Source organism: Chamaea fasciata, unplaced genomic scaffold, assembly GCF_029207755.1.
Source record: "Chamaea fasciata isolate MVZ Bird 193981 ecotype frontalis unplaced genomic scaffold, bChaFas1.0.hap1 SCAF_3, whole genome shotgun sequence".
Classification (NCBI taxonomy): domain Eukaryota; kingdom Metazoa; phylum Chordata; class Aves; order Passeriformes; family Sylviidae; genus Chamaea; species Chamaea fasciata.
The window spans coordinates 62,871,460-62,883,669 of NW_027094088.1; the positions used below are offsets into that span (position 1 = coordinate 62,871,460).

At 37.1% G+C, this 12,210-nt stretch overlaps 1 protein-coding gene and 1 long non-coding RNA gene across 39 annotated transcripts in view; one reads left to right on the top strand and one right to left on the bottom strand.

The window, feature by feature from the left end:
• TRDN (triadin) overlaps positions 1–12,210 on the top strand; it is a 225,433-nt gene that overhangs the window by 102,217 nt on the left and 111,006 nt on the right. For 37 of the 38 annotated variants that reach the window (XM_066179292.1, XM_066179289.1, XM_066179279.1 and 34 more), the window contains 3 exons: positions 1,084–1,119; positions 2,264–2,350; positions 3,176–3,238. In XM_066179292.1, coding sequence (XP_066035389.1) covers positions 1,084–1,119; positions 2,264–2,350; positions 3,176–3,238 — 186 coding nt within the window. The remainder of the gene's footprint in view (positions 1–1,083; positions 1,120–2,263; positions 2,351–3,175; positions 3,239–12,210) is intronic. The other variant, XM_066179275.1, reaches the window with a different exon arrangement.
• Positions 4,606–10,235, bottom strand: LOC136287012 (uncharacterized). The gene is made up of 2 exons (XR_010720050.1): positions 10,141–10,235; positions 4,606–5,481 (listed from the first exon to the last, which is right to left on the bottom strand). It is a non-coding gene; the product is annotated as an uncharacterized lncRNA (long non-coding RNA).

The following is a 12,210-nucleotide window of genomic DNA, read 5'->3' on the forward strand; positions in this document are numbered from 1 at the left end:
CCCCAGAGGCATGCAAAATGCTACAAATTCAAAGGCAGAAATGGTCTTGGCTTTAAGACAATCTTGTTGTAAGGACCTTGGGCTTACAGATTATTCTTGTGCATCACCTGAAATGTAAGAAACAAACAAAAAAAAATCAATCTGACTCATCAGAACTGAGGCACTCAGGAAAAAATGGACATTACAGAAGTCCCCGCAGCACTTCAGCCTCTAGTTACTATAATTAAAGTCTCATGGAAGGAAGACAGAAGGAGGCTCTTTTCTGTCAGTAAATGACACACTTAACATGTTTAACAGTTTTGATTAATTCAGGCAGAGTATGCAAATAATTAAACCACATTTTAGAAATTAGAGGATATCCACATTGCACATGGAAATAATGCACTGAAGAGTCATGAGTAGCACAGGAAAGTGGAGCTGTGAAACAGCTTTTGTGAAATATGAAGCTGAAGAGACTTCCATTTCGACCAGACAGGCACAGTCCCTAGCACATGTCTCTGGAGAAGTGTGTCGGGGGAGAGAGAGAGACAATATCAATATTACAGTATGCAAGAATATGAAGTTCCAAACAAGTTCGTGGAGGATGAGCCCTACTCTAATGCTCCACACATACCTGAGAAAGGTCACAACACAGAGGAATTTGTAATTTGAAGTGTAGTGTGCTCAGAGTTTCAGCAGGAATAATTAAGCACATAAAACTCTTGAGAGAAACATTCTGTAGAGAGCATGTGGCAATTTTCTGAAGACAATAACAAGGGAAACACACTGAATAAGTCTGTTTAAAACAAGAAAGAAGTGGAACTCATCTATATTATGCTTAATATTAAAGCCAACTGCCAGAAAATCAGCAGAAGTATCATTTGAGGAGACCCTGAATATTGATAAATACATTGCCTCCACAATAGGCAAAATAACTTTATTCATGAAATCAACATGCACAGACTGTGGAATTCAGGTACTCTAAAAATCCAGCAATTTTTAATTTTTTTTTTTTTAACTGAGACACACATATTTCTTTTGGTTTAGGTAAAATGTTATACAAATTTTAATTTTTTCCCTGTTTGTATATTTTTTTCCATGCAGAAGAAAAGTCTATTGTGGTACCTAGAGAAGTGAAAAGTAAGTTTTTTTATTATTATTTTTTAAAGTTTTCCTTTATCTTCATGTTAGTTTTATTCAAGGGACAGGAGTATATTTGTTTCTTGGATTTGAAAATATTCCTATACCTTAAATATTTTTCAATTAAAGAAAAGGCTCTTGCTTAAAGTCTTATGGTTCTATCTTTTGTAAGAAAATAAAAATTGTTTTTTTATCCACATTTGTGACAGTAAAAGATCACGAAAAGAAAACTATAGATTCACTAACTGTTTTAATACCCAAAGCCATACAGCACAAACTGAAGGAAACAAATTTGACTTTTCATGGATTAACAATTAAAAAAGCCCTCAGATTAGCTATTCTTGTACTCTTGTATTCTTTCCCATCAAAAATGGGATTCATTTCCAAAAGGAAAAATAAGAATTATAACTTTCTCATGTCCCTTACTGAACTCTCAATTTTCTTACTCAAAATATTCATGAAATAAGTAATTAAATTGTTGTGGCTTGTTTAAAAAAATAAAAAAAATATTCTCCTTATTTCTACTGTTGCCCAAATAACTGCCAAAATAGAGGCAAATATTTCTGAAATAATGTCATGTTGTTTTGTAGACAGTGCTTTAATAATAACTCTCCATGAATAACGAAAGTCCTGTAATGACAGTTTCAGAGATTCAATTAATAAAAAGTGTTTTAAGCGTATATTGTATATGCAGGGGTTTTGTGGCATTATACACTTGTTCCCAAGTACCAGATGCAAGTTTTGCTATCATTCAGTCAGGTCTTACAAAAGAAGCAGGACAGGTGCGTGGCTATTGACTCACCACAGCAAACTCTTAGTTACACTGGGTTTATGGGCATAGTTTCTTGAATAAGTATTTAAGTAATAATCTAGTGTGCATGTTCGTTGCAGTTTTATCCTGAGCATCACATTCACTCTCTGGGAATTAAGCTGTATCTCAGAGCTGCTGGTAATAAGTGGCTAGCCAATGAAATCTTGAACATGTTGCAGTCAGTATATTCTGCATCCCAAATATATATACATACACTAAATATATATATATATATATATATATATATATATATACATACATATACACGTACATAAATACATGAATGCATACATACATGCATATGTTTGTTTATGTGTTTCTGTGTAAAAATAGCTGAGCTTCGATTTCTACTTTTAGAGAGAAAAGATGAGAAGAAAAAGAGTGATGAAAAGAAGGCTACAACTGAAACTAAGATGAAAGGTATGGTTTGGAAACATTTCTTACTGGCCTCATTCAGCTTTTACTCACACTTCTGGTTAATTTCTCATTGTTTTCTGTTAGCTAATCCTGTGTTTCTGGCTGTATTGTCCTTCTCTTAGTTGCTCAGTAACTATTTGCATGTTTCCACCTCTCCAGTATCTCATGCCTAATGTGTTCAGCATCCAGTATTTCCTAAACTCCTTTTCTGACAAATTAAATGACCCATTTGGTGGCCATCTATGGGCTTTTAAAACAATTTAATGTTAACATATATAACAGGACATAGTTATACAGCAATACACGATATTCATGAAAGATATCACTCAATTCATGGTACAGTTTCTGAAGGTGGGGTAGATCTATTTATTTTATAGAATCACAATTGCAACTTGCAGTGACCAAACTGCAAAGTCATGGTATCCATCTAAATAATACTTTGATCATGAATTTTCAGAAAGCACCAAAAATCCACTAAGGTGTTGCTTCATGCGAAATATTTAAGTCATGCATTATTTTTTAATGATCTCATTGCTACTGGAACTTAAGCTAAAAAGATGCCACATTCATGCACTGATTATTTTTTTCTAACTTTTGATGAATTATTAAAGGTCCAGATCATCCACAGTTGATACATACTGATTAATTTTCATTTTCAACTGATTGCTTTGTGGCTAGTTGGGTGCAAGTGCTATAAGGGAATAATCTGAACACCCAAATAAGTCGCTTTCTTTTCAGTATGTGCCACCAGGACTTGGTGACTGCATATTTGATTGTATAATTCAGAGTTCTAGCACATCAAATTACTCTTTTTTAATTAAATCTTAGAAAAAACAGAAAAAAAGGAGAAAGCTCATGAGAAGACAGCAGTCCCTGAAATTAAAATAACAGGTAAGAAATTGAACCCTGACTTTCTCTGCAGTGGTATCTGACTATTTAGTGTAAGCATGTTTAAGTTTTAAACATTTGAGATAAGGGTGTATGTAGTTCATTATCATTCAATAATCCAAGATAGATAGATACAGATGTATCACAGTATATATATATGTATATATATACATATATGTATATGTATCCATTGTGTTTATATTATTTTATATTACATTATATTATATACATATCTGTTATATATAATAAAATTCATTTAGTCATTTTCTGTTCTATGATCTTGGGACTTTTACAAATATAATTAATTTGTAAATGCAAATATATTTACAAATAAATTACAAATGCTGCTTTCACTCATACACTAAATCTATCAAGAGCATAACTAATTTCAGAGACTGAATGGAGAGCATACATTTTTCCATGAATTATTTTACAAACACATATCATTTTCAGTAATAAACAGAAATGTGACCATATCAAACTGCTAAGTGAGGGAGAAAATAAATGGTTATTTTCTGAATTTTTACTCATGCCCAGAAAAGATTTTTTTGAAGTTAGTGAATATCCTAAACCTAACTGATTTTTTTCATGAATAAAAATATAAATATTTAAATAAGATTAGAGATTAGCAATTTGGGTCCTGTCTACACTAGAAATATTGTATTTTTCTTCCCCATTATTTCAGTAAATCTGCAAGTATATTTAATGCAGAAATGAAGAAGTGTCTCCAGTAAGTGACACAGCCTGCAAAACTGTCTCATTAAAATCAAGGAGAAACAAAATGCTCAGTCTAGTGGTTGGTTACCATCTGAACACTTCGAAACACTGCCTCCAATTGATGCTCTATCTGTCACTCAAGTACTCAGATTAACCTTTCTGTGGATTAGTGTAATGCCTAAAGCCAGGGAGAAAGGTTCAATATAGGATATAAATATTTAGGGCTGTATTTACTGTGTCCTCAATGCAAGCATTGTGTTCTCTTTTGTAATTATTTAAATCTGTTGAGTGTTATCAAAAGCTGAAAGGATCTATATCCCATTGTTTACTAATATTGTGGGTTACACATACAGATTGCTATAAGCAACTGATTTCTTTGCCACTGAATCATGTGTGGTTTGCACAGGTTTTCCTATTCAAATGTTTATGGATGGGAAGAAAAACAGTAATTTACGTTTGCGAAAACATAAAAATGCACAGATTACCTGGGACAATTATCCTGGTAGCCCTATATTTAAATATGTCTTTTATAGTAGAGAATTGTACACACTGGGGAAGGGATAGAGATGAAAAAGAATATTCTGTTCTTAGTTAAGTTGCATATTTTCATGTATAAACACAGGTTTAAAAAGAGCATAAGATAGCAATTCAAATATCTTTTGTAATTTTATTCTGGTTCTAAGCTTGTATTTCACTTGAGAATACAGAATTGTAAAAAGATTACATTTTATGGCAGAGCTGCAGCATAAAGTTATTAATATGTTCATCTTCACAAGCAGTTCCTAAATCCAGTGAGTCATCCTACCAAAGCTAGAAAGACACAAATTAGACAAACCAAGATATCTGCACATTTCTGTCCCTTTTATTAGCTCTGTAGGTTGCTGCATTTTTGGAGTTTACTAGCCTTTTTGAAAGAGGATGGTAATCCATAATGTATTCTAGCTACACATGTTGCTGTTACTCCTCTTTCTGCTTATTTGAATGCATATACACTTTCTACCTTTGATTGGCAGAACCCGTTGCTATCCCTAAAATGTTTTAAGCCTGAAAAAATTGCCATGTTTGATCAACAGAATAGCAGTGCATAGCCCAGTTTTGAAATGAGGCACCTCGAAGTCTGATAGTCTTTTATTAATTTGGACAGACACAGAAAATCAACCTCTGAGCACTTGAATCAGCAGAATAGATAAGCATGCAAAAGCAAGGAACAGCTTCCAATTTTCTTACTTTTTCACTTTAAAAGGCTAGGCAGAGGCCATTGCACTGAAAATAAACTCCTCAACCTGGTTTTCAAACTCTTGCACTGCCTCTGAATGTCTCTGGTTTGTGTCTCATTTTGCTTCCCCTGACCTTTGCAATCCATGAAGTCGAGGTGTTTTCAGGGCAAGCTGCCTTCTCACTGCCACCCACACTCATGCCCATGCCCGTGGGCAGCTCCTTCTGCTCTGAGGTCCTCCTGGTATCCAAGTCCCACCGCTGCTCCACACCCTTGTATACTTTCCCCAGAAGACTCATCTCTGGCTGGAGACCTGCAAAGCAGGAATACCCCATAGAGGAATGGTGTCATGTACAGTTGGTCAGGTGAAAGAGAGAGAGTAAGAGGTGCTCTGAAAGCACTAAGTGATGAAAACCTCTCTAAAATAATGTTCTGAGAGAAGTACTTCTCTGTATTCCTCTCCATCTCTCTTGCTCTAGCAAGAAATGCTTGTAATTGCAAATACTGAATATATTTGCAGATTAATATTTTAGATTGGCCCTTTGGTCCAAGACACAATTTTATCTCTACTGCTACCAGAATGGAGTTGTTTTTTTTTTTTTTTTTGCTCTTCATTAACTGTATGCCTGTGATATATTTGTTTATTTGCATGCCAGCTCACTCTTTCTCCAATTCTCTCTTCCTTCGTTTCTCTTTCTCTCTCTCTCCCCCCCTCTCTGCTGCTGCAGAGTCAAGAGTCATCTAATATGAAATGTTCTCAGTCTTTTGTACAGAGAAAACGGAACAATTCTTAATTAGCTTTTAAAAATGCATTGTAGATAAAACCACATTAATCCTCTGACCTTCAGTTCATACAAAAGCATTGTGTTAATTGTCCTGAAAAATAGAGAATTCCATTATTACAAACTCAGAGGTCTAACTGGAACAAACATAATCATCAGACAGAAGGGTCTGGCACAGTCAGACTTCAAAACCTTTTACAAAAATCTATCGAGTGCTACTTTGAATGAAGAAGGAGCTGCATCTCCAAACCCTCTTTAAGGGGCTTGCTACACCTCAGTTGATATAAGCCTTTGCTAGGCTCTCCCAAAGTTTGTCCTGGTGAAATCAGCCCAGGGGGCTCCAGTCTGCAATCTGACTGAGAAAAGGGACCTTCTGCCCTAAAGCTTCGGTGTCCAACTCCAAATGAAAATGAATATACAGGGACTGGTGCTTTCAGTCACTAGTACTTGCAGATTTTTTCCTGATGGCCTCTTTCTCAGAGTCTGGAGCTTTCCTGCTCCTTCTTGAATCAGTCTTCCTAGAAGTGATATTCACATCAGCCTTTGTCTTTGATTGTAGCATACTCCTTTCCCACTTGTTTTAGTTCTCAAAACAAAAACATGGGTAAAATAAGTTTATAAAGCAAAAAGAAATACCTGGATCATCACACCATTTCCTACCTAAAATTGTCTTTCAACTGTCATTAATGATCTTTCTGTTATTCTTGCATTTCTTTGATAACAAATCTTATAACTGCTTTAGAAAGATAGTGTCTTTTCCTCCACTTCCCATATGAGGAAATTCAGGTACAGACATGCAATCCAGGCCAGTTGTCTACATATTTATCTTCTGTTTATACATACCTTCTGAAAGCTAAACCAATGCTAGCTGGATTAAAGATCCCAAATTTTTGTACACTTTCACTATTTCCCTCATGATAAACCAGACATCAGACAATGCCGCTGATGTTTAGGAAGAAAATGGTTTTGCTAAAATCATAAAAAGTTATCAACAGGACCAGTGTTCAATATTCCCTTTAATCTGTCACATCAATGACAAATGCTTTAGGGCCACTCCACTTAAGTACCTCCCTGAGCAGTTCTGGTGTGCAGATCTACTCATCCCAGATCAGGGAGCATGATCTGACTTCCATTTTGTTGTGTTGCTATATGCATACTCCCAGCAGAGTGTACAAGCCCCTACAAAGGAGCATTGGAGCTGCTCCATAAATAAAGGAACTAGCTTGCAGTGATTGCACACCCATTTTTTGGATGTTTCTATCACACAATCACAGAATCATTTAGGTTGGGAAAGACCTTTAAGAATATTGAGTCTGACTATTATTATACAGCTGCCAAGTCACATTAAATATGTATTCCTACATATTTGAATATCTTTTAAATACTTTCAGAGCTGGTGACTCAACCATTTCCCTGAGCAGCTAGCTCCAAGGCTTGACTACCCTTTAGGGGAAGAAATTTTTCCAATAAAGAAATCCAATTGAAACCTCCTCTAAACAGATTGAGTCCATTCCCTCCTGCCCCTTGATATTCCCTTGATATCTGGGAGAAGAGACCAATATCTGCCTCTCTGAAACCTCCTTTCAGGTAGTTGTAGAGAACAATAAGGTCCTACCTTGAGCCCCCTCTTCTCCAAGCTAAAAAACCCCAGCTCCCTCAGGCACTCCTCATAAGGTTTGTGGGCCAGACTCCTCACCAGCTCTTTCTTCTCTGGACACACTGAAGTACCTCAATGACTTTCTTGGAGTGAGGGGCCCAAAACTGAACACAGCTTTCAAGGTATGGCCTCAGCAATGTCAGGTGCAGAGGGACAATCTCTTCCCTAGTCTTGCTGCTCACACTATTGCTGATGCAGGTGAGGATGCCATCCACCTTCTTGGCCAGCTGGACACTCTGCTGGCTTATGTTCAGCTGGCTGTCAACCAACATCCCCACCTACTTTACTGCCAGTTCGTTTTCCAGCCACCCTTAGAACAGCCTGTAGCACTGCATGGGGTTGTTGCAACCCAGGTGCAGAACCTACCACTTGACCTTGTTGAACCTAATACAATTGGCCTTGGCCCATCAATCCAGTCTGCCCAAGTCCCTCTGCAGAGCTTTTCTGCCCTCCAGCAGATCAACACTCCTGCCCAACATGGTATTGTCCATAAATTGACTGAGGGGTACTTGATCCTTTCATCCAGATCATTGATAAATATGGTAAAGATATATTTATGAAGCATGATAACGTGTTGTATGTCTCACACCAGGCAGTGTTAGCAGAGGAGGGGAGTGGTGATGTCTTTCTCTGGATACCACGGTAAATCTTTGCCTCTTGAATAGGAAAAGTCTCTGGGGGCTTAAAGTTACAGACACCGAGGTACATTTTGATTATGTCACTGTGACAACCAAGTGAAGTCTCTCTGCAGTCATGAAAGAAGCAAACTAAAAGTTAATCTTGGACATAAAAGTTGAAAACAGTACCTTATGTCTGCCACAAAACTGGGAACACCAGGTTATTTTTGCTACTCTATTACCCAGAGAGATCAAGACAGCAAGAAAGTCTGTCTTTAAGCCTGTCTTCTTGGAGGAAGAATGTTAGTAGTAGGTAGAGCAGAGTGGAGGTGACCAGACAAGAGAAAACATGACCGACCAGGTCCCAGCAACTTTTTCCATGGGTTGACCACAGACACATTTTCTTTAAAGGACAGTCTTTGTAATTTGAAAACAAAACCCACAATGGTTTAGTAGGAAATGGAAGAAAAAGATCATTTTATACAGCAAGAGCATCTTCTTTGTTATTGTCCTCTATATAGCCAGGAAGAGAAATTCCTTCTCTCATTTTAAATTCCTGGTCTGAACAACAATTAAAAATTTGCATTTAATTTTCTGACTACCTTGGCTCGGCTTCTAGCTTTCCAGTCTTAATAGTAAGCCTTTCATTACAATAAAAGAACCACTACTGACACCTGGTGGCGGATTTTCTTTTTCTTTCAATCCGTATGCTTGAGGGGGTTTTTTATTTGCTTTCAAATATGGCTATTTAAAAAGAGTTTGCTGAAGTAATGACGAACCTACTACTTACCTCCCATGATGCATATCCTACTGCTTTCATGGCTAGAAATATGTTAGAATGTCTTCTAAATGTGACAGTATTCTCAGAAGAATAATTTTGGAATGTAGATACTTTCAATACTGTCAGAGAACTAAAATTTGATTAAAATATCCCTTATGACAAAAGTTATAATTAGGGAAAAAAAAGTGCTTGGCTAACCCACTGATTTAGAGAAGTAGTCCTAAAAAGGTCCTAAAAAGCTTTGGGCTGATCTAATTGCAAAAGATTGAATGTTTCATTGGGGATACAAAGATTGATCCTATGATTTCCTGATGAGCAAATGGGCTGTGCTTGCACACATCTACAGGAAGACATTTCCGTTGCCTCTCAAGAGCAGGGTTTGAAATTCCTCACTCTACACTGTCCACTGCCAAAAGTGCATTTCCAGCTGAGTGTCTGACAACTTTAAGCAGCCCAGCTTGGACAGTGTGATGTGTCTTGTGCTCCCTTTTGTGAGAGATGTCACACGACTGATGTCAGCAGATGGGAGGATGATGGGTGGTTTCGGAGGAGGCCACAATGTAAGATCTGCAACATCCAGTGAGATGTAGAAGCTGTCACAATTTAGGTTTCTTACAAGGCAAAAATGGAATTGTGAAATCAGAAGAAGAGAGTCAAGGTATTTTGAAAGTGGTTGGTCATATACAGAAAATGAAACATTTTTATTCAGAAATTTTCTCGTGGCTTATTAAACCAAGTGTGAGGAAAAGGTAAAAACTGAGTCACCTAGGAACTGGAGTGCACATATAAGTGATGTGATGCATTTTGGATTGACCAGACCAGTTTCCAGAATGGCTGCTAGAACAAGTAGAACATAGGAATTTTGAGTGGTAGAACCCTATCTGACTGGGTTTTTACCTTCTTTAAAAAAAAAAAAAAAAAAAAAAAAAAAAAAAAAAAAAAAATGAAAAGACTCTGTATTGAGTTGACCCTGGCCAGCTGCTAAACACCAACACAGCCACTCATTCACTCTCCCCTTATCAACATGACAGGGAGGAGAACATAAAGAGCAAAAGTGAGAAAATCCATGGCTTGAGACAAAAACAGATTAATAAACAAAATAAAGAAGAGAAAACCAAATGATGTAATCACTCACCACCTTGCCAAGCAGACCAATGCCCAGCCAGTTGGAGAAGAGAACACCCTTCCGCTGTTTATCCTCTACTTTCAATTTTTATTGCTGAGCATGGCATTATATTGTAGGGAATACACCTCTGGCTAATTTGGTTCAGGTGCTCCAGCTATGTCCTCTCCCAGCATTTTCTCTGCTCCCCCCAGTAGGTGCAGAGTGGGAAAGTGAAAAAGCTCTGATGCTGTGCAAGCCCTGTTTGGCAACAGCCAAAACTCAGGTTTGTTAACAATGTCTGAGTAACAAATCCAAACCACAGCAACATGCAGGCTGCTATGAAGAAAATTAACTTCTCCCTCCCAGCTGAACCCAGAACAGGAACTTACAGGGTGCATTTATTTGCAGCTAGATTTAGAAAGATTAGGAGAAGAGACAAATGTAAAAATTAAGCAAGAGGAATAGTAAACAATGAGTTTCTTTGTGATTCCTCAGACAGATGAATGTCTAAGAGCAAGAATTAAGAAAACACTGTGTGTTATGAGTTGAGAGCAGTTTCAGGAATAAACCACTTTAAAGCACACTCAGAAAACAAAGGAGGAACTTAAGGAAGTGAGTGATTCTTCTGCAGGATGTTTCTTATCAATATTCTTTTGACAGCTTTCTCTGCTAGACTGTTCATCCACTTACACATTTCCGCAGGGGTTTGGCTTGTTGTGGGTTTATATAACTTCTAGCAAAGCCCCTTGCTCTGATTTCATCTTAATTATGATTCCAATTGGTAATATCATTATATGAACCAAAGCCCATAAAAAGCACCTAGTTTTCCCAGATGGATGACTGCAGCTTCAGGTTTCATCTCCTCTACTATAATCCATTCCTGGCTAATAACTAGCTCATGACCCTATTATGCATGTCAGGCCCATTCTGATTTTTCCTTTCCCACTTCTCTTCTCCTGGATCCTATTCATAATTCACTTTCAGTTTCCTGACATTTTTTTCATTAGTAGATGCTACTGCTTTCACAAATTATACACACAGCCATCAGCACTGGTAGCATTTACTAACCCACAGAAATGCTGGATTAGGATTCCTGCACTGTTACCAGCAAGTGATATAATTTACTCTTTTTTTCTCTTACATTAACAGCGTTTAAGGGCATCTCTTGACTTTGATAACAATTTCCTGTTTGTGGGGCTCTGTATAACAAAATCACAGAAAGAGGAGATGGAAATGACCTACTAGGTCATCTAATCCTTCCTTCTGGCAATGCAGGGTAATTCCTTACAAAATATCTTCAAGTGCTTTAGCCAGTTTAGTTCTAAATGTCTGAAGTAACTAGGCCTCCATTCCCACAGAAGATTATTCTACGTCATAGGTGTCACAGTTAAGAAGTATTTCATTCCAGTCTGCTTAGATTTTCCCTTGCTTAATTTTATCCCATTACTCAGAGTTATGTTCTCTTGTGACACCCAAATATAGTCTTTCTAACCTCGGGGCCCAATTTCCTACTGTCTCATGTTATATTGGCACTTACATTTACATCTGGAAGGTAGCTTTAAAACTGACAAGGTGAATGGAAAATTGAGGTTGATACTTTTTCATACAGACATGAAATTATAAACCTTGTAACAGGGGACACTGACCATGGCCACATATCACCTTATCACCTGTCTATAAAGCACTGAAGAGCCTGGAAGTTGCATGCATGTCCAAACTGGAGAAAGAACAAAACAAAACAAAACAAAACAAAACAAAACACACACAACCCCCCCCCTCCAAAAAAAAAAAAAAAAAAAAGAGCCGTTTGAGTTATTTACAAAGTAAGGATTTTTTTTTTTTTCACATAGAAGAATAAAGTATTCAATTCATCTCTTCAGAAAGAGGTGATTTGCTTATTGTGGATACTAAGTACCTTTGCAGAAAAAGAAAAAAGGATTCTGGCTACAATAGCTCCCTTTAACATGGTAGGGACAGTTATACAAGAATGAATGACTGGGATCTGAAGCTAACTGAATCCGGGCTGTAAATGAGGTGCATGTTCTTAACACTAAGAGTGATAAACTACCACAGCACAGGGTGGATATTGCTTTCCCTGGT